The sequence below is a fragment of the Podarcis vaucheri genome, assembly GCF_965113315.1.
Source record: "Podarcis vaucheri genome assembly, chromosome: 2".
Classification (NCBI taxonomy): Eukaryota; Metazoa; Chordata; class Lepidosauria; order Squamata; family Lacertidae; genus Podarcis; species Podarcis vaucheri.
Window position 1 is genome coordinate 80,560,944 of NC_138760.1, and position 22,709 is coordinate 80,583,652.

The 22,709-nt window shown below is 41.0% G+C and overlaps 1 protein-coding gene across 3 annotated transcripts in view; it reads left to right on the top strand.

The window, feature by feature from the left end:
* STAB1 (stabilin 1) overlaps positions 1-22,709 on the top strand; it is a 101,138-nt gene that overhangs the window by 40,933 nt on the left and 37,496 nt on the right. For all 3 annotated transcript variants that reach the window (XM_082214467.1, XM_082214468.1, XM_082214469.1), the window contains 17 exons: positions 1,149-1,244; positions 2,364-2,411; positions 3,506-3,636; positions 5,010-5,121; positions 7,621-7,698; positions 8,241-8,342; positions 9,188-9,295; positions 10,355-10,486; positions 10,939-11,067; positions 13,317-13,373; positions 14,727-14,822; positions 15,822-16,017; positions 16,802-16,897; positions 17,850-17,895; positions 18,834-18,913; positions 21,707-21,832; positions 22,591-22,664. In XM_082214467.1, the coding sequence (XP_082070593.1) occupies positions 1,149-1,244; positions 2,364-2,411; positions 3,506-3,636; positions 5,010-5,121; positions 7,621-7,698; positions 8,241-8,342; positions 9,188-9,295; positions 10,355-10,486; positions 10,939-11,067; positions 13,317-13,373; positions 14,727-14,822; positions 15,822-16,017; positions 16,802-16,897; positions 17,850-17,895; positions 18,834-18,913; positions 21,707-21,832; positions 22,591-22,664 (1,707 nt within the window). The remainder of the gene's footprint in view (positions 1-1,148; positions 1,245-2,363; positions 2,412-3,505; positions 3,637-5,009; positions 5,122-7,620; positions 7,699-8,240; positions 8,343-9,187; positions 9,296-10,354; positions 10,487-10,938; positions 11,068-13,316; positions 13,374-14,726; positions 14,823-15,821; positions 16,018-16,801; positions 16,898-17,849; positions 17,896-18,833; positions 18,914-21,706; positions 21,833-22,590; positions 22,665-22,709) is intronic.

The window sequence follows — 22,709 nt, forward strand, 5'->3', positions numbered from 1 at the left end:
ACACACTTCTACTTTGTCCCAGAGCTGCTTCTGGCCAAATCAGGTTTTAAAGTTTTTAAAATCAATTATTATTATTATTATTATTATTATTATTATTATTATTATTATTATTTATTACCTCTGGGCAGCTTCCAACAGAACATTAAAAACAAAATAAAACACCAAATATTAAAAACTTCCCTAAACAGAGTTGCCTTCAGATGTCTTCTAAAAGTCAGATAGTTGTTAATTTCTTTGACATCTGATGGGAGGGCATTCTACAGGGTGGGCACCACTACCGAGAAGGCCCTCTGCCTGGTTCCCTGTAACCTCTCATCTCGCAGTGAGGGAACCGCCAGAAGGCCCTCGGTGCTGGACCTTAGTGTCCGGGCTGAACAATGGGGATAGAGATGCTCCTTCGGGTATAATAATTTTTTATTATTATTATTATTATTATTATTATTATTATTATTATTATTATTATTTATTAATTAACTGGGGGGAGTGAACTGTGGGCAATTACAAAACTGTCACTATTTTCCAGTGGGATTCAGCCACATACTGGCAAATTAAGGTTGCATAACTAAAATTGATTTGGTGCTTTCAAACAGCAGACAGTTTCCACCTCCCCCAAATGTGACTTTTTGCAATAACAAAAGTAATGGAGAAAAGCACTGAGGTTGTACTCCCATATGTAAGGTGAATGCCTGTTTGTGCGGAGTGGAATCCAGATTCTGAAGCAACTTAACACTTTCATGATATTTTGGTCCTTCATCTAAATGAATGGCCTGCCCTTAGTTTTTAATTGATGGAACTACGAGAGCTGCTCATAAAACTGTTTCAGGTGTATCATCATCACGTGAATATGTGGGGGTTCATGGATTGTGCTAAGTATGCAATATCTGCTGGGAATAGGTGCTTTGCACGTCGTATATATTTTTATTGTCAGGCTTGTGTACAGAGAAAATAAGCTTCTCCAACACATGATCACTGAAGATGGAAAATGTTTATTGTAGCAAAAGCCCTAGCCTGTGTCACAGGAGACCAGGGTTTATGTCATTGCTTAACCACAAGCTTCCTGTGTGGACAACACTGAACCATGTTTCTTTTATTAGAGAATTATCCTGCTGAGAGTTGTTTTGCTTTGTTGCTTTTTAAAAATCCAATAGGCTACATGCCAGTCTCTTAGTACTGGAGAGAAGGCTTGCCGTTGCTCTGATGGATACATGGGAGATGGAGTTCTGTGTTATGGAAATATAATGCAGGTAAAAACACACATTCTATTCTATCCTAAGAGGTGAGAAAGCAAAGTGAATTCATACATGGTAAGGGCCATCTAGCTCAGTGACAGTGGACGTGCTTTGCAAACAGAAGGTCCCAGATTCAATTCCTATCCTCTCCAGGTTGGGTTGGGAATAACCCTCTCTGAAATCCTGGAGTACTGCTTCATAGAGACATGAACAGCTGAGTACTTCTGTTCTTAAATCTTCTGTTCTGGTTTTGTTGTAATACCCACAAGTAAAAGATGAAAAGTAGACAATATATCAAGTGTTGCTGTGCGGAAGAATAACATTCTTGTCAAAGACAATCTACTAACTGCTCTCGCCACATTTCCCACTGTAATCCAGGAACTGTAGCAAATATGTTTTTGTGAGGGAGCTTAAAATGGCCTTCGTGGGCATGATAGAGTTGAAACAGGGGAGAAGGAGGACATTGAGAGGAGGGAAGAAGAGGAGGAGGAGGGCAATTCCCAAACTCATCATTTTTATTTCTGCAGCTTTTAAATTCTGGATGGCTTTAATTCTTGTTGGACTTTACCTCCAGAATTAATCTTTCCTCTTTGCTTCTACTTACAGCCAGTTTAGTTTTCTTCCTACATTCCTTGCCTTGTTTTCTAGCCTCTTCCAGAGTCTGTTCCCTTCCATTCATAAATTTCTGCGCACCCTTCCTCCAATGCTCCTACACCTTGCCTTTTATGTAACCACTCTGGGCATCTGATTATTAATGCTCTACTCCTGCTTCTGTTCCTCTCCCAGCTCACCTGTGCTTACATTCAAGGGAGACAGGAGAAGAAAGTGATAGGAGGAAACTTGAACTGCGGCTCCTGTGTCCTCCTCACGTCTAGCTTGTAAGCTTTTCAGAGGCACCTGGCTGGTTCCTATTTACATCAGGCTATTGGACCCTTGACTTGAGGGACTAGTATTCTAAATTCAAAAGGCAAAATTCATCTGTATTCATTTTTGACCTATCACTTAATCAAGGTTCACGCCTGAATTTAACATCCACCTTTTATCTGTATACCTTTTCATGTGCCTACTCGGTGCTGCACTTGTTTATTTATTTGTTTCCCCCCAAAAAAAACCTGTTGTCTTCTCTTTTTGAAGGAGTTAGTAAGGAATTACCACTTTTCTGACTTCTATGGGTGGATTAAGGTAAGACATTTACTGTTCAAAGTAATTAAGTTTGTTTGCTGGTGGGAGAGAAATTGTATAACAACCTAAAACTACTGAGGGGTTAAGCATACTGTCCAACTGGTAGAAGTATTCTATTTGCATTTTACAACAAGGTGCAAAACAAATAAACTGGGTGTTTATTTCTGGCTAAGACTCAGTCAGTGCATGTGCCATATAATTAGGAAAGATGCTTGGGGCATCCAAACATTTTGATACTTGAAAACGATCTGGGCATCATCTGTGTTTCATTTAACATACTTTTCTGATGAGTAGTCAATCAGCCAACATACATTAATGAGGATGGGATAGCCTTATGGATAGGCACTGCCCTGGACTCCTGTGTTCATACTTTTCTGTCCATACTGTTACAAAACTGATTTCCGTAAAGAAGAGGATAGAGCTTCATAGTTTTGCCCTCCTCTGCTGATGAATATAAGGATCATGTTGTCAGTCAGACAAGATACTACTACCGCTTTGAGACCTGCTTATTGGAATATGCGGGACGCGGGTGGCGCTGTGGTCTAAACCACAGAGCCTAGGGCTTGCCGATCAGAAGGTCGGTGGTTCGAATCCCCGTGATGGGGTCAGCTCCCGTTGCTTGGTCTCTGCTCCTGTCAACCTAGCAGTTCGAAAGCACGTCAAAGTGCAAGTAGATAAATAGGTACCACTCTGGCAGGAAGGTAAACAGCATTTCTGTTTGTTGCTCTGGTTCACCAGAAGCTGCTTAGTCATACTGGCCACATGACCCAGAAGCTGTACACCAGCTCCCTCGGCCAATAAAGCAAGATGAGTGCCGCAACCCCAGAGTTATCCACGACTGGACCTAACGATCAGAGGTCCCTTTACCTTTACCTTTTATTGGAATATGCACAGTTTCATTAAAATAGCTAAAGATGTTGCATTAAATATAGCTTTAGTGGCTCTGGGAAGTGTCCACCCTTGGTTAAGTTGAATCAATTTGTTGGGAGATGGCAATATGGATAATAAATAATCTCTTCCCTATCTTTTCATTCAAATTGGCAAAGGAGGCTAATAATACATGTTTCTGTTTTGTTTTTTGCTTTGGACAAAAGAAATCCCTCTTCAGCATCCCTGAAGGAACCAACTTGACTGTTTTGGTACCAGTGAAAGAAGCCATCCAAAACCTGAGCAAAGATGAAAAAGATTTCTGGCTACAGCCAGACATGCTATTATTACTTGTCAGGTACCATTGACCCTTTGGGCTTACTTACTTACCTAAATTGGTTTGGTGTGACTATATATGAGTATTCTCTTGATCTAAGATGGTCAGAAAATACCGCAGGCAAGGGCACAGAGTTGCAATATAGTTACGATTGCTCCAAGAGCTACAGAACCGGAGCCTCCAACAGGCAGGTAGAAAGGGTTGGATTTGGGGTGGGGGATCAAAGTCAGACTTTTAGTTTCTTTTTTTTTAAAGTGAGTTTCTGTGTGCTCTACATCAAAAGATATAAGTCAAAATGTGAACTCTGCACCTCACCAACAATTTTTGTGAAATGAGCTAGCCTGGTTGGTAGTCCCCAACCTGCAGGGGTTTAGGTAATGGAGAAAATCAGAGCTGTGATTCACAAGTGATCTTTTTGGACATCACCAGGCAGAGCTAAAAAATGTATTGAGCTGCCTTTTCCTGCTTTCTGTCTCATTGCTGCCCAGGCACTGCATATAATGGTGTGTGCGTGTGCACATTTCATAAGTGAGTTGAGTGAGTGTATGGCATTCAGCAGCAGCAGTGTGTGTGCCTGCCCACCCACTGTTCTATCTCTGTGCACATCCAGCATGAGGTCCAGAAAATCAAAGAAGCAAAGACAGGCAGCACAGCTGTAGCCGGTCCTTGGTAGGCATACACGTTGAACAATTTCTGTGATGGTGATAATAAAAGTGTACATGCAGCTTTAAACAAAACAAAACACACCCCATATTTGCAAAGAATAGCATATCCAACCTTGGTGGGACAAATTTGACGGGCAAGTGTGGTTTAGGGGAAATAGCCTTGTGGAACAAATTGGGATCCCTGATGGATCAGGTTTGGCCCATTGTTCAAAGGATCTTGACCCCTGCATATAGCAAACAATTACTGTATAGTGTACAGTGCTCTTCATACAAGAATAGCCAGAGCCTCACTTACCATTAAGGACGCTCTCAGTGCTCAGCTGAGAAGCTGTTTGTTCACTTGTTTGTTTATAAGCTTTCTTAATGCACCCTTGGCATCGTCCCATAAGGATGGGTTACAACACTACAGTATACAGTTATAAAAACAGATAAAACCATTACCATTATAAAGCAAGTAAAACTGTTCCAAATTGGACAATAGATTATAGAATCAGGAAAGGAGATATGAGTCACTGGGGACAGTTTGGCCTTTCATGTCCTGGATTAAGATGGAAAGAAAAGACCTCAAACATAACTCTTGAAATATTTAGAGGAGGCGAAGCTTGTTTGCTGGTAGAAAATAACTGGGAAATATAGGGAAATGCAACCTAGTTGAACTGAAAGGTTTCTTCTGGCCATTAACTCCCTAGGAAATAATATTCTGAATGCTCTTTCCTTACTCAATTGCAGGGGCCACTTCCTTCTGGGTTCTTTCACAACTGAGCAAATCAAGAAATACGTGGGCCAGGAGCTGCCCACCCTTAGCCCACGGATCAGGTGGAAAATTAACAACAGCAGTGGGGTAAGAGATTCCTAAAAATAATTTTAATATTTTTAACGTATTTATATAACACACCTTACGGATTGGCCCTCAGATAATTTTACATGAGGCTTAGATGAGGAAGAGACTGAGCAAGAGTAAGGAGTAAAAGTGCCACACTCCTCCTATTATCTCTCTCTTTCTCAGTAAAGGCCATCAGTCAGAGACACCTAGGCCACTTCATTGCCAAAGTCCAGTTGGAATTAAGACTGGAATGGTTGTACTGAATTTAGACCTGCGGTCTAAATCATGGTTAGTCATGTGGGTGACCATCAAAAGTTAAAACTGTAGGTTTAGTTCTATGAAGTGTGGAAATTGCAGTCAAATATAATTAGCAAGCGTAGGGCTAGTTAATGCATGAAGGGGTTAAGACCACAGAACTGTACAGTATTCCTTGACTCAGTTAGGTCACCCCCATCACCTCCAGTGAAGAAGGAAATGAAGCTTCCTTTGTTCACTCTCTCCCACCATGTGAAACTGACCAGGCAACACGTTTGGGCTTGACTGTTTCAAGCCCAGACTGCATGCTCAAAAGTACTTTTCTGTATTTTGTAACCCAATAATTTTCTACCTGTGTTCTTCTTGCTGCTGCATGGAGTAATGCATGAATCTGACCTTTGGCGTTTGTAAGTAAAGCATTTAAGCTCACTAAACGCTGTGGCTTGTTCATTGTGAGGGGATAGAAATGGAGAAGTACTGTAAGTGGACTAAACTCATTATTAAAAAAGGTCTGACAGCCTATATTCCTAACACTTTACCGAGGTTACACATTTTGTGACTTTTAACTCTGCTGGGACTCCCTAACTGGATAGTGTATTTGGATCTAGGTAGTGCTATTTTTCTAGTGTTAACGGAAAAATCCGAGGGCTCCCTTGGACAAAAACAAAGACACCAACCAGGATTACTTGGAGCAAAACAGCAGCCTGTAGGTTTGGCCTTTATTGAACTGTTGCAACAGGGTGCTCCCCTCACTTGCAGGAGAGAGGAAGGACCCAGAAAAATGGTGTGCAAGGCCTTATAAAGACTTTTGAAATTGCCACCCTGTAGATCAAGACCACCCCTAGAAACATCATGCATACATCACAGAAAGGAGGGGTTGAGGGAGGAGTTGTGGTGGTAACCTGAGTGTCCTGTCACCTGGCTGGTCCCTCCTTTCCCCCTCCCCATGAGTACTTTCCAGGTGTCAGAGGGGAGTTTGCAGTTTCCTGCCCCCAGAGGGAAGAGCTATTATTGTCCTTTGTTCCAGCCTGTGCTGAATCCACTCCCATATGCAAGTTCTTTGTGATCTTGATGGTCTTCTGTCTAGGACCATCAGGGTTGGCATAGCAACTGGGCAGGGCTCCTGTGTATGTGTTGATATGCTCAAGGGATTATGGCTACCCTATATCAAACCTTCCCCAATTTGTAGTCCATCCTTCATGGAGTAAAATAAAAGTGGAACAGTACAAATCTGATGTATGGTTGATTTTCTATGAATTTATAACAGAAGCGTAGCATATGTAGTGTGTGAGTGTGAGTGTGTGTGAAGTTTGTACAAACTGAATGATGGGGGGGGGGTTTCCTGTGACACTAGAAAAAGGTATCAGAACTCATGATGAATGCCTCCCTTGTTAGCTTATAATGGTGCCCACCTGAGAGGTGCCGGAACTGAGTTCTGGCGAGTTCTAGCTGAAAAAAAGCCCTGGATCTGGGATCCATCCAAGTCTATTATTAATTACCCCACATGGGTGAAATATCTATATCTATTTTCTACCCCACATGAAGTTCATTTTAAGTTGAGACCCACTTCCAATGGCACAGCTCCATCGAATCCCACACTGTAGTGGTTGTGAGGCCATCCTTTGTTCATGCTTTTGAGCAGATAAAATATCTGATGACAGGGTTTGATGAAGTCATCAAGGTATGGCTAATCCACTCACTGAGGTCTCGAGGAGGACTGGCTAAACTGTAGCCAACCGTGGGCTTGAGACCGCTGGTAAAGTTCTACATATGGACATATTTCATGACTCTGGCTGGAGACACACCATGCACTGAAAGCACATTACTTTCTTGGAATTGTAGTGTGTTTAGGCTGGTGGGACATGTTGTTCAGTTCCCAGGATTACACGGATTATAATGTGCTTTCAGTGTACTTTAAATGTATAGTGTGTATGCAGCTGGGTTATTGATAAGCAGAATAAGTGAGCCTCTGCTACTGGGAGAGTGACTGTGATGTGTGTGTGTGGAGGGGGCGAGTTCTCTGTGTATTTTTAAAAAGGCGATAGGAGGTCCCACAGAAACTAAGAATAAAATCCCATGGTTAGAGAACATCAGTACTGCTAGTGAGTAGATTTTGTGGAACAGAACTAGAGTGTTCCAAGACAAATAGTACGCAATTTAAGGTGTATTTCTGATGCAGCACTTTTGTGTAAATATGCATTATCTATTAATTCTTGGCAGCCTAATGCAAATTTATGAAGTTTGATTCTGTTTGCTTTCCAGGCCATAACGATTCAGAATGCAAGTATTGTTTTGGGTGACATCCCTGCTATTAACAGCACTATTTATATCATCAACAAGGTACATTGACAGATTGCATTGGACATGTTTCTTTCTGTTTCTGGTTAAGAGGATTTATAAGGTCTGAACAGGAATGTATCAGCCCCAAAGCCATAGTGATACTGAGATTATCTAGAGCTGTTTTACCAGGTAGAGAGCAACCAAGCTGTAGAGTTTATTTATTGACTTCTAAAGGTTGATCTTTCTCCTTAGATTGATCCACATACTTAGCAAACATTTCCAACCAGCATGTAATACCTATTAAAGAGGTGGCAGAAGACTGCTGTGGCAATTAACACATTTGATTTTGACTGGGGACAGCTGATCTCACATCGCTGATCAGCCATGAAGTTAACTGGGTGACCTGGAGCTAGTAATCTCTTAGCCTAGCCTACCCAACAATGGGATCGTGTCCCAGGGAAACCCCCCCCCCACACACACACAAAAGAGAGGTATACTACAGTTTTTGCTGTGGAAAAATTTCCAGAGCTGCACTCTTCCTATGCTTTGTGCTGCACTACACCACTGAGTCTCATTTTGTTTTCACGTCTTCCTCTGCTCAGGTTTTGTTGCCCACCTTGGATGACATCCCTCCAAGAGCCCCAGGTCTGCAGCAGCAACTTAATGCGACACCCTCCTTCAGTAGGTTCAAGGAGCTGCTAGAGGTGAGTATGTCAGCTGTGTTGCATTTAAACGCATCATTTGAACCCATTAATTGTTGTACTAGTCTGCCTAGATACAGGAAGTGTCTTCTGTTGGTGTATGGAGGAAGACCAATTCTAAAACAATTCCGCGTTGTCTTGGTGTGGGGAAATGAAAGGAAACGAAGGGAGTACATTTTGATAAACCCAGAAAGTGATGACTAATATTGTTGTAATCCTGTCACTGCCAAGGGCATCTGATGAAACACTAGAAAAATGTTTCCTTTTCCCCCTGCTCATCATCAAAACACAAATGTTTATAATGGGGGAGCTGACATGGGGACCTACAGATGTTATGGTCTACAACTCCCAGCAGCCCCAATCAGCATGGCCAGTGGTCAGGGATGATGGGAATTGTAGTCCACAACTTTAGGAGAGCATCAGTTTAACTACTGATATATAATCTATGTAAGGGAACAGTGGAAAACTGTTGTGAAATGCAGAGCTCATTGTACCAATGGGATTTTTTCCCTAACTCATAGCCATGCAGCAGCCCCAAAATTTATCCAGAGACTGATGGGGAAAGGGATAAACCTCCTCTCATTGTTTGCCACAGTACTAAGACTGACACCCCATGCCTGGAGTTAATTAAAGAAAATCTAGGATTTACTTGTACGTTTGGCCCTATTAAAAACAGAGAGCACGCCTTTCTTTCTCTAAATCATCTTACCTTGAAACTCTGTATCTAAATGTATCTGAACATATAATTGGCAGAGTTGTTTGGTTTTCCCCCTAAGTTTTCTTTTGCTTACTCTATAATCTTTGCTGACCACATTTGCTTGTTAATTGTATTCTTCTGAAACTTTCAGCAATACCATCTGATTGCAAAGATTGAGTCATCTGAAAAATACACTATTTTTGTCCCAGGAAATAGTTCAATTGAGAAGTATTGCCAAGATGCTAATATTACACAGCTGGTAAGAACTATGTATGTATGTCTGCATGTATGTACGTACGTATGCATGCATGCATGCATGCATTTACTTATTTTTACAAGCCTCTGTACTTATTCTTTGGGGGTAATGCCACATCATCACTGAATCATATTTTGTATACTACCTTGTGAAGCCATGCTTTGAATGAATGAGTAAAGGCTGATTCATGCATTGCAAAATTTCTAAATGGAAGGCATATTGTATCTCATGTTCTTTACACATGAACTTCCTACTGCATGCATGGTAAATGGCTCCACTTCAATAACACTTTCCAGAGCAGGTGAAAAATTCACATGTAAAGCCATTCATACACAGGTTAGCATAACTCTTGTCTTCCATTTAGAAATTCCATACCCTTCTACCTCATTCAAACATCTAAGGCAAGATATATTTATATTATTATTATTATTATTATTATTATTATTATTATTATTATTATTATTAATTATATAGCAAGATAGAAGTAATGATGCAATTCATCAAGCAGAAGGTTGAAATTCTTCAGAGTTATTTTAATAATCATCTAAATATCACACTAATAACCAGTCACTTGTAAAATATTGCCCATTCATTTATTGGTTGAGAATAGCTTTAGCATTCTCCTTCAGTATACAAGTATTGTATGAACCTCGATATGCTCCATTGTTGGTAAGGAATCTGGCTTTAAATCCCGCCAAATTCACAGAATGGATTTGGCAAAGGGCTGTGTTTCTGCCAGTGTTATTACCTATGTAATAAGAATAATAACTACTTACTTCTCAGGTTGTGAAGAGGGTGACTGAGCTGAGGAATGTAGATTCCTCTACATTAACATTTTAATTAAATAATGGTAATAAAGGTGCCTAGGTAAAATATTTGATGGAGCAAAGCAACAGTGAAAGATTCATTACTAGATACAGGCCTGGTTATCAAACAGAATCACTGATTACCACAATGGCATGTGCTTCTTATCTTTACCTATCTCCAGCTGTTATCTCTCTGCTTTTGATCGTTTATTTAAAAAGACCAAATATTTTGTTTCCTGTACACCTTGGTTTCTAGGACATGGACACTGTACAATACCATGTTGTTCTTGGAGTTAAACTGTTGGCCACTGACCTGAAAAGTGGAGTTCACAAAACATCAATGCTAGGATTCTCGTACTGGCTGATGTTTTACAAAAACACTACTCAGGTGAGAATGAGAGGTGAATTATGCTTCCATTCTACAATGTATGGTTTTATAGGAAGCCACTAATTCAGTCACATGTTTCAAATGATGGGGTTGCTCGTGGACTGTGGCTGCATCCCTAAAACCACTTGGTCACAAGCAGCACAGTTTACCTGCTAAAGTTTTCTCAGTGACATTTGTGAAAGAATTGCAGACCAGTGATTAATACATTGGTCTCTGCTCATCAGTGCATCTGACTGACTGCTTTGTTAGCTGTGTACCTGCAGTGAGATCACATGGGCTACTGAATTGTACTTTTGCCTCTGGAATGATGTTTTCTTCTAAGACTTAATAATGCTGGCAGGACAACATGATAAACTATTCATTCTATGCTCTCTTAGAAATTAATATTGGAGCCATTGTGCTTTTCTGGAGCATACCTAGATTTCATTACTTGCCATCCTTTCTTACTGCAGGCATATGTAAACAAAGTCCTCCTGAATGGTCAGTTTGTTGAAACAACAAATGGGATGTTGATTGGGGTTTCTGAAGTCCTGCGAGTTCAAAAGAACCGTTGTAGTATCAACAGCACAACAGTGCAAAAGGTAAAGCGTTAGAGACCTGTAATTTCTTGTTTTGTACGAAATTTACATGTTTGGTGATGGTTACTTTAGAACTAATTAATTGGGCATGATAGGTTTCTTGGTCAATTGGTTTGAGTCATTCATTGAGAACATCTGCTCACTTGGGGCTCTGGGAGGGGGGTGGGCATTTGCTGCACAGCTGCGCACTGCCTCTGCAGGCCGTCCTCTTTTACTGAGAATTGGCTGTTCCTTTTGAGCTCTGATATATTGCACCTTTCAAGACTGAATGTGTTTAATGCTTGCCTGATAAGGTATCCTCCAGGGAATTCTCATAGCCATGCCACCATGAATATGCCTAAAGTCACTCCTTGTGTTTAGCCAGTGTGGTGTAGTGGTTATGAGTGGTGGTCTCGTAATCTGGGGAACCGGGTTCGCGTCTCCACTCCTCCACATGCAGCTGCTGGGTGACCTTGGGCCAGTCACACTTCTCTGAAGTCTCTCGGCCCCACTAACCTCACAGAGTGTTTGTTGTGGGGGAGGAAGGGAAAGGAGAACGTTAGCCGCTTTGAGACTCCTGAAGGGGAGTGAAAGGCGGGATATCAAATCCAAACTCTTCTTCTTATGGAAAACTAAATTTGATACAGGTGACAAGGCTAAAATGATTGATTTGGTTTTATACCTATAAGAACAGTCTGCTGGGCCAGTCCAATGGCCCACCTAGTCTAGCATGCGGGTCTCACAGTGGCCAACCAAATGCCTCTGGGAAACCAATAAGCAGGACCTGAGCACAAGAGCATTCTCTCCTCCTGTCGTTTCTAGCAGCTGGTATTCAGAAACATTTCTGCCTCTAAAACCCCAGCTGCATCCACTTCTTCACTTGTAATAATGATTGCCTGACAATATTTTACATAAGCTCCAGCGTCTTGGAATTCAGGCAGCAATGCTATACTCACTTACCCTAGGAGTAAGCCTTCTGAATAGACATGTATGACCCAAGCTTTTTACATCAGGAGACACAAATTCTTTTCTGACACATCTTATTGGACATCTGTTTACTGAGTGGCTCACATTCCTTTCAGTTGGTACTCTCGACTTTCTGTACTGATGAGCAATGTTTGCAGTCCCTGGAAGTGCTCACCATTTTTTAAAAAACTTTTGTTGCCACAAGACACTCAAAAGAGCCCATGGACATTATCAGACATGCTCGGCGTCTCCTGTATGGTCCCTAGTGCCCCTTTCACTTTCCATAAAATCACTGCTTAGTGGACTAGGACCAGAAGCCAGCGGCCCTACAGCTCACTTCCTGTTACCTTTAAATTAGAAGTTGTGTGTCAAATATCAATGAGAGTAAAGTGCAGCATGGTGCACTGAGGTGCTGGTGGGACTGAATTCAGTTGGAGCAGGTTGTCGAAGTACACTGCCTCCAACTGTGGACCTGAGGAGGTATTTGACCTTCTAACCCATTTGAGATGGGGGGACACCACTAACCGTAAAGTCCCTTCCCCAAGAATCTTAAACGCATGCTGCTACATTGCTTTGCCTGGTCTTGAGCTGCAGGAACCCACACTGAGAAGCAACTTAATTTGCCAAAGAAAATGAATGAATGAATGAATGAATGAGGGTATATCTGCCTAAAGCCAATTCTTTCTGCCATATGAATTCATATAAAAGGAGAACAGCAAAAACACAGATCCTAATGTCTGGGAACTAAATATCTGATGGCTGCTGGTCAATAATCTTCATGAAATGAGGTGTTATATTTTGGCATTGCTGCTCAATGAGCAGACCCAAGAGTGCCAAAACCATTGCTTTTATTTATTTTAGAGGTATTGTTTTGCCACATTGCCAAAAGTCTATGGGTTAGGTTCCAGAGAATCATGTAGTTATAATATAAATTGAAGAGTTAGATTTCAGTTACCAAAGGTCTCATAGTCTAGGGAGCCATAGGTTGTTAAAACAAATTAGAAAGTCACACAAAAAAGTTGCTATTTGAAGGGATTGACATTTCACAATGGAAGAGTCCTGTGACCACAACACTGGATATTAGGAGGAATAATGGGGCTTCACATAATTTTTTACAATTTCACCAAAGCCATTAAGAACGTACTCTGCCATCTTAGCTTTTGGGAAATGGCAGTTAATTGACTGTGTACTTCATCTTCTACCTTGTATGCTCTGCATTCCTGTAGCCGAGACTGATAATTGTTAATGTGCTGTGAACATGAAACTGACTTCTCTCCTTTTTTTAAAAAAAATCCTCTGTACCCTAGACAAGATGTGCGAAGTGTGACAAAAAAATCAGGTGCCCAAACGGATCAGTGCTTGCTGTAAGTCATGATTTTTATTTTGAATATTTTTCCTCACAGAATTTATGTATTTTCTTACTTACCCTGCTGCTAGGGATGGAAAGATATGTTAGTATCAGTCCTCTCCGTTTCTAATTTAGCCAAACGTAAATTCATTCCTCCACATTTCTTTAGCAATTTTTTGTAAAACAATCCTTGTGAAAATTATTCAACATTTTAGTGCAAATTTCTCCCAATAAGCATATTTTTATATTCATTTTTACAAGCAGTTTCACTTTATACAGTGTATTTTTGTATACTGCTTTCATAAATGTTATACACACATTAGTTGGTTAGAGAACTGTGTGACAAACTTTGCGTGTCAACTATGAAGGATAGCTGTGTGGCAGTTCTTGACTTGTTTCAGAAAGTTCAAGTTTGAAAGGTTTGTCTTTAAATGCAAACTGAATTGAAATTCTCCCAGTTCCTATTTGCATCATTTTTCACCTAAACTTCATTGATAGGGTTGTATCTAACTAAGTCCTACTCAGAGTAGACCCATTGAAATGAATATGACTAACATGGCCCATTAATTTTAATGGGTGTACTCTGACTAGCACTTAGTTGGATATTTTATTGTATTTTTGGTTTTTATGGAAGCCGCCCAGAGTGGCTGGGGAGGCCCAGCCAGATGGGCGGGGTATAAATAATAAATTATTATTATTATTATTATTATTATTATTATTATTATTATTATTATTATTATTACACACACACACACAGAGAGAGAGAGAGAGAGAGAGAGAATTGGAACAAGTTGCTTTGTCATCCAGTATTTGTTTTTGTCTTTTTAAAATGCCTTAAGAGTCAAAATAATCCCTCCTCCTTACCCTCAATATTTGATCTGGGCACCAGTCATCTGCCTAACGGATTTCTCTAAGCCAGGGGTCAGCAACCTAAGGCCCATGGGCCAAAGCGGCCCACGGGGGTGGTTTAACCGGCCCACATGCCGCCCCTGAACTGAGCCGCCCGCTCAGTGAGTCCCCGTGCACTGCGCTAAACCGACGCAGCACGGCACGGGGACTCGCTTCTGTGGCACTGGAAATCACGTCTGCGCAGACGCAGATGTCGGAAATCACGAGCACGCGTGATCCATCCCACAGAAACATCTCCGCGGCCCAGGTGTGGGAAACATTGCCAACCCCTGCTCTAAGCTTTCTACATAACTTAACCCTTGATTCTCTGCATGAGCAAAGCCCTTTGGCCAATAATACTTTTATATTGAGGCAGCTGAATGAGAGTTAAATACATTTGTTGGTTAAAGCTGAGTGTTGTCTGCTTGGAATAAATATCTGTTTATGATGTGATTGGTAATGACTTTTTTATAATTGACAGGGAGCATCAGCAAATGGGAGTTTTCCTCACTGTGTATTAAGGTCTCAAGGCCGCAGATCAGTTGGCTGTCATTTCACCTGCATCAAAGTTTCCTTAGTAAGCAAGCTTTACTGTATACAAATGCATGAGGACCACATAGAAAATTGTTTATTTTCCCCACACATGGAATTCATACTCATTTCATTATGGCTGGCACAAAAGTGTTTGCATGAGAGCTGCAAAAGCCAGCTTCTATAGATCTACTTCCCATTCAATACATGCAGTTGGCTAATGATGATTTAGAGCCCTTGGATGAAATAACATCACTTCCATCATAAAATGGAAAGATGCTTCAGAGACCTTTGTGCCATCACTCAGAAAGTTGTGTTGCCCAGAAGGATGTAAGAGCTCATCTAGCCCAGAATTCTGTTCTTCTGCTAGTTGATTATATGCCTTGGGAAAGCCCACAAGCTGGCCTTGGGTTCTATAGCACCCTCCCCACAGATGACTAATTTCTCTGTAAGCATCAAATTTTTATTTCCTGACCTGTCAACCCCCAATACCATCCAAAATATTTGAAGGGGAGGTCTCTGTCCCATGATATGACTGTAATGCTGCTGTCCATGCTGAACACAATCTCCATCCTCTTATCTACATAAAAACATGTCACAATGTCAGCACCACTTAAGAAATGTTAAGCGGCGTATTGTATTTACAAGAATTTATTAGTTACATTATTATTTAGGAAATTATAAAACGATGTACAAGAATTTAAAACATCAGTATACAATAAAACAATATTTTTTAAAGTTATACAGTTCACACATAAATTAATAGTATGATTGGCTGGGATCAATCCTTCAGCCAGGTTCCTGTTTGGAATTAACGTGGTGTGGACATCGGGAACAAGAGGCAGCGCTAGTAAAGCCTTGCTTGATGACCACGGAATAATGCTATTATGGCACCATCTCAAGCACTAAATAAATATATAAGCCACCCAAAAAAACCAACAACTAACAACCGAAAAGCAGTTTTAAAAATAATATTTGGACTACATGATGTTTCACATTTTGTCCAGTATAATGGGTCTGACTGTTATTTGTTTTGTTTCCTGAGGTCTCTGTCTGCTGTTCAGGTTACTATGGCCATATGTGTGAGATGTGCCCGGGAAAACCAGACCGTTGGTGTTCTGGAAACGGAGTGTGCCAAGATGGCATTGATGGCAATGGCGAGTGCCAATGCCATGAAGGTTACCATGGAACGGCCTGTGAAATGTGTCAGCCAGGAAGATATGGAGCCAACTGTAAATCAGGTGATTCATGGCTAGAGTGATGTGCGGAACTTCTGTGATATTGACAGGGAGGGAATATTATTCTACAATGTTATTCGACATACTCTTTGTGAATTACTCATATGTTTTGTTCCACATTTGGTTCCTAGGGTCCAATGCGGTCATTAGCTATAACAAATTCATAGGTGCGGTCCCATTTAACTTTTGTCTATTGTCTGAGAGAGCATCCAGTGGGTATATCAAAAGATTAAACCTTTGCTACTAAAATTGTGGTGTTAGAACTTTTCCATGTGTATATTAAAAAACCTCAACCAATGATCTTCCAAGTGAATCATAGCAAAGTGCAGGGGAGATGCAAAAATAATAAAATCGAGGGAGTGGATGAAAAAGTTTTGCTAATTAATACAATTATTTAAGAATAAAAGTAAGATTAATAGATGAATTAGTAAGATCAATAGATTGTAGACAGCAGAATCCCAAATTTGCTGTGGGCTGGAGTCCCTTGATCGGCTATTGGCATAAAAAAAATTGGTGTTGAACTTTAATACACACTCAGTTTTACAACTTCAAAATCTACCATTTGATAATGTATGTACTTTGTATATTTTTTTAAAAAAATGGTTTATGAAGGATTTGTATTTATATTCTATATAACTTGCTTTGTACTCATATTTCATGATGATTCATAATTTATTTTAAAATGCTACAGTCACATACATCTGATTATGAATTTGTGGAAAACTCAGCATGCCTTAATGTGGGCTTCTGTATGTATCCTTGATAGAAGTTTAATATTTATCCTCAGAATGCAACTGCGCTCATGGGATATGCAACGATGGACTGCTGGGGGATGGAAGCTGCACCTGTGCGGCAGGCTTTAAAGGGGTTAGCTGCGACATAGGTAAGTGCATGAAAGCCACTGTCTTTGTGGATATGCAGTCATGATGTTGCTGAACTCAGTGAATTAAAAAATGAAATCTTAAAAGTGAGACCGATTTAAGAAAAAGCAGTTATGTAAGGATGAGTAACAGCAAAAATTAATGTCGTACTGGCAGTGATAGAAATGGAATGATAGACAGTCATAGGATTATGCACACATAGAGATACTCTGGGGGATAAACTTAATAAACAGGATAAACATAAAAGTATATCTGGAGTGCCACAGGTGCCGAACATGAATACAATACATAAATTAAGTATTTGCTGAAGCATCAAGTATGAACGCTGCACAGTTGTTGAAACATGGTGAAGCACTTCTTCTTGGGTCAATAATTAATCTTGGGTCCCCAAAACTATGGACTGCCCAAGATTTGGGATAGCCCAGTTTAGACCTAACAGGAACCTTGGTATTACTGCTGTGATAACTTAGATTATTTTCCTTTTCTTTTACCCCTGCAATGGGATCTGCTTGTATCTCAGCATTCCACCACAGGAGGATTTGGGGAAAAGTCAGAACTCTGATTTAGTGAGGCCATTATTAATATCTGTGTGCAGGCAGCCGTGTGCGTGCGTGCATGCAGGCAGGCAGCCGTGTGCGTGCGTGCATGCATGCATGCAGTAATGCTTTTTAACATTGTTTCCACAGCAGCAACTCTGCTTCTTCTGTCACATTGCAGAAGCAGCTTCTGATGCAGTACAGAGAAGCTGCTGACTTGAGATCACAACAGAAAAAGTATCGCTGAAAAGACTGATCTGGTTCGAGGTCCTGCTGTCATTGTTCTTAGACAGATTTCAGTTACTTGATGAGTTATAGAATCATAGAATTGTAGAGTTGGAAGGGGTCCCATGAGTCATCTAATCCAACCCCCTGCAATGCAGGAATAATGTAAAAACTTTTTCTTTCTTTCTCTCAGAAGTTAAAAAGGATTTCTGTAATGGCACTTGCGATGAACATGCGAAGTGAGTACAATTGGAGGGCACAGTTTAAAACATGTGATGCTATGCATGTATTTGGACATGAGTATTTGAAATATGGAACCATGACAGTACATTTTGTAGTGGATTGGGGTTGAGCTGGATTTGCTCTTTTATGCATATTATTGTATTTTAGGTTGTTTTTTCTCTTTATATCTGCTTTCAATGTTTATAAGTCACTGTGAGTTCATTTTTTTAAAGTGACTAATGAATATAATTATTATTAATAATAATGGAAGCTGATGCTTTAATTCAACATTTTGCATTTTCAATTGTTCCATCCTTTAATGTCACCCTGCGCAGTGGGGAATTAGTTTGTGCATGAGAGAAAGCCCTTCATACGCAAAGATTGTAAAAGGATGGCTTCTGCTCATCAATATATTGTTTTAATTTAAACAATATATTGTTTAATTTAAAATGCAAATTCAAAATGCATATTCCTCTTCTGAAAATGAAGTGTGAATAGGTAAGGCATTTACCCATTCTGTTGCTATGTATTGGGTATTATCAACAGCTGTAGAGCTAAAGATGTACCTATCAAGGAGAAGTAATTTTGATATAGATGGAAATTGGTCTGCTAATTTCGAGACCACCTAAATCTTTTGTCAGCAATAGCCTTTTGGCAGTGGCTTTCACTTATGATCAACTGGGGTCCTGTGATGCACATGTCACTGAGATGCAAAACTTCCATTTATTTTGCACAAGGAAAAGCAAAAATGCATTGCTTGAGCTTTTTTGAACCCTAATGTCACTCTCATAGTTCTTAATTGCATTCACCTGGGCAAAGGAAACCAGGATCAACTGTTTATAGAGATCCAAGAATGCTGGAGTTTTAGACTGGTCATTACCACAGAATAGCATCCTTGAACATGGTGAATTTGGGTACATACATACCTTCTCAGTGCTTCCTTCTTCCATTTCAGTTGCGTCAATGACTCTACCACTTCCCAGCCCACTTGCTTGTGTTCTGCTGGATACAATGGGAACGGAACCTCTTGCACAGGTACTTCTGGCAAATGTCTGCAATCATGTTGCGTACATGGTAAAATCATAACCCATCCTGCACAGAAAAGTCTGGATAATGAACTGAGTAATCAACAGAATATGGATATTTGATTTAAACAATAGTTATCATTTATCAAGTGATGAACATGCATATATGAGTGATGAACATGCATACCTTTTCAAAAATGAAAATTCTGTGGGTAGAAGAGAACATATGACCTTTTCTGAACATTGCTGTCCAGCTCTGTGAACTGCAGCTTCAGAAAGATATTGACAAACTGGAATGTGTCCAGAAGAGGGTGGCAAAGTTGGTGAGAAGCCTGCATACAAAGTCCTGTAAGGAAAAGTTGAATGAGTTGGGTGTGTTTTGCCAGGAAAAAAATATGAGTGAGTTGCGATGGAGTGTTGTTGTTGTTGTTTAGTCATTTAGTCGTATCCGACTCTTCGTGACCCCATGGACCAGAGCACGCCAGGCACTCCTGTCTTCCACTGCCTCCCGCAGTTTGGGCAAACTCATGTTGGTAGCTTCAAGAGCACTGTCCAACCATCTCTGTTGTCCCCTTCTCCTTGTGCCCTCAATCTTTCCCAACATCAGGGTCTTTTCCAGGGAGTCTTCTCTTCTCATGAGGTGGCCAAAGTATTGGAGCCTCAGCTTCAGGATCTGTCCTTCCAGTGAGCACTCAGGGCTGATTTCCTTCAGAATGGATAGGTTTGATCTTCTTGCAGTCCATGGGACTCTCAAGAGTCTCCTCCAGCACCATAATTCAAAAGCATCAATTCTTCGGCGATGAGCCTTCTTTATGGCTTCTTTAGGGAGTAGCCATCTTCAAATACTTGAAATGCTGTCACCTAGATAATGGAGCAGATCTGTTTTTATTCCTCTGGAGTGCCTACATTAAAAGAAAAAGGGTTTAAACTTCTCCTGTGGTAGAAGTTGTCTGACAGTGGAAAGGACTGCTGCAGAAGCTGGTGTATGCACCACCAGCAGTGGTTTTTAAGCAGAGGTTGGATGGCCATCAGTTGAGGGGCAATTGACTGCATTGGACTATATGACCTTTGAGATTCCCTCCATCTCTGTGATTCTGCTTTTTGTTTCTTGAGAATCCTATGGGACAGGTTTTCAAAGGGTCATTTCCTATGGCCCTTTAAGATACCTTTTGGCCAGTCATTTAATATTGACTCTTCATTTAGGCACATTTGGTTGCAATTTAACTAGAAACAGAAATGTTCACGTTATTGCAGAGGATAAGGCAAATCTATAAGAACTAAAGTACAAAAATTAAAAGTAAAGCTACAGCAAAATAACTTTGCTCTCCTAACCCCTCCCTGTTTTGTCCCCCATTCTGTCACGATTATGAAAACAGCTAGCACTTCAAGTGCTTAGTACCAGGCTAATCAAATTATTATGCCACCTTGATGTATAACAGCTTAAATAGCTCCTCTACAGTAATCTCTACAGTAATCATTTTGAAATCTGCAATCAGGAACAAAACCACTTTCATTTAATCAAGCATCCTTATTTTTATGGATTAACATGGAACTTCTTACAAGACAGGTATTTCAAAGCAATCAGCCAGAAACTGATCAGATGCAGGCTATGAATCCTGCATTTTACCTCAACAAGAATTTTGTTAAGCATCAGCATGCCCCCCCCCCCATGTATATAGTGATTTAATCAAAATTGGCAATGCAATTGATCATATTGGTCATATTAATCAAACCATGAAGCCAGAACCAGATGAAACCATGATGATATCCATTTTATAGCAGCAGCTTAGAGCAGACTGGCTCTGGCCCCACTCACCTCATGTTACCAGCGAGAGTCCAGTTCCATGGCATGCACCACACTAGGTTCTTACATGCTGGTCAAGTCCCAAAGTGTTCCCTGTGCTTGGATGGTGTATTGGGCTTCAGACTGGCAGTCTTGTGAGATAATGGATCTTGACCCCATGCCATGCCAACCCCACTTACCTCAACAAGCCAGTTGTGGCTTGTTATCAGCTGTGCCTGTATCCTGATAGTTATTCCCTCCCTGACTTGCTGGGTTATGTGTGTGTGTGTGCGCACGCGCCTGCCACAAAATCAGAGAGGCAGAAAAGAAGCAGGCATGTTCTCCCTTCTTTGAAGGAGGAGGCAAAGCCTTACATCCCCTGCAGTTAAACTCTATAAATGATCCCCAATGTCTTAACTGCCACCGGAGCCGGAACTGGGGTATCCCATTAAAGGGATCCCGGGGTAGTGCTTTGTCCATAAGCCCAGATGGGGCTAAGGACCATAGCACTCCCCAAGGCAGCAATTCTGATGGGCTGTTCCTATTTGTTGTAAGTCACAGGGCAATCCTTTCTCAGATTCAACCCTTTGGGAAGCAGTCAGCAGGTGGGCTGACTGAGCGAGAAATCACCCGATGCCTGAGCCAGATTGCATACATCTGTAATCAATAAAGTTGTGGCCTGCTTTGATCCAATAACTGCACAATGAATCTGTCTGCGGGGGGAGGCAGCAGGCTTGATGTGCCTGATCACGCAAATAGTACACCTCTCTGAGTGATTCTGATGTTCCTTTGGCAGTTTGGCTAAGAAGCATGAGCAAAATAGACTTGCAATTCTGCCTTGATCATCTGTTCACATAAGGGGAAAATTTCTGTTAACTCCCCTCCCCATCTGACCTCCGCCCCCCCACAATATATTCCATACTGATCACAAGGGTCACTCTTGCAGGTTTTCAGGAGGCTGCAGAGGGAAGTGAGAGAAAGGACAACCCTGTTCCTAATTTCTTTTCTTTTGTAACACAGAAATTGATCCCTGTGCGGTGGGCAATGGTGGCTGCTCCCCACATGCCAGCTGTACAAAAGTTGGGCCTGGTCAAAGAACTTGCTCTTGTAACGAAGGCTATGCTGGAGATGGGACTCTATGCCGGGGTGAGCACCCATGCTGTTTGAAGCACATGAACTGCTGAGCAATTCTGCTTTTGAAAATAGATGCTAACTGCAAAGGCCAGTATATATGTAGATGCCTGAGTAAGCATACTGGTGACATTTAAAGCTCAAGTAAATATTTATGGTATCATTAAAATGAGTTTGAGAACTTACAGTAACCCTGTCTCCCTTGCAGACCTGGCGTCTCACACCGCCTTAATTATTTCATGCATGGTTCAACCACCACTTCTCTACAGCAGATATCCTACTGTTCCGTGCCTAGACAGAGTAATAAAGTTGTGGTTGTTAGGAAATGGGGACTGTGCCCATCTACCTGCTACTAGGACAATAGGGCTTCTTGCAATTTGAACAAATCCCAATTTTTGCCCAAGACATGGTTGGGGCCTATTTAAATATTGTGTAACAGGTATGTGTATTGCCTACTGTGGCCATGGTCTTTCCTATGGGGTTCTGTCTTTCCTTCACAGAGCTGTGTTTAATTTTTAGCATGGAAAGGGCTTTATTTGGGGGTTGAGAGTGCGTGGGTCAAAAATGTTGTCCTTAAGACCAAAAATGTAACCTTTTTTTCTACTGGTTCACTCTTGCTCACTTCTCCTCTTGGCAGACAGCTTCATATATAACAGCGCTGTTCATGCCTCCTAGCATGCTAGGAACTTGTTTTGTTAGGCAGGTGCAGTTTTACAGTGGAAACAAAATTTTGGTGCATACAATCCTCTCTCCTACATCTCTCCTACATACAGAAATTGATCTATGCTTAGACAAGAATGGAGGATGTCACAAGTTTGCCGAGTGTGTTAAAACAGGACCACGCCTCGTAAGCAACTCCTTTTCACTTTATTTTTGGGGCTCTCTAACAGTA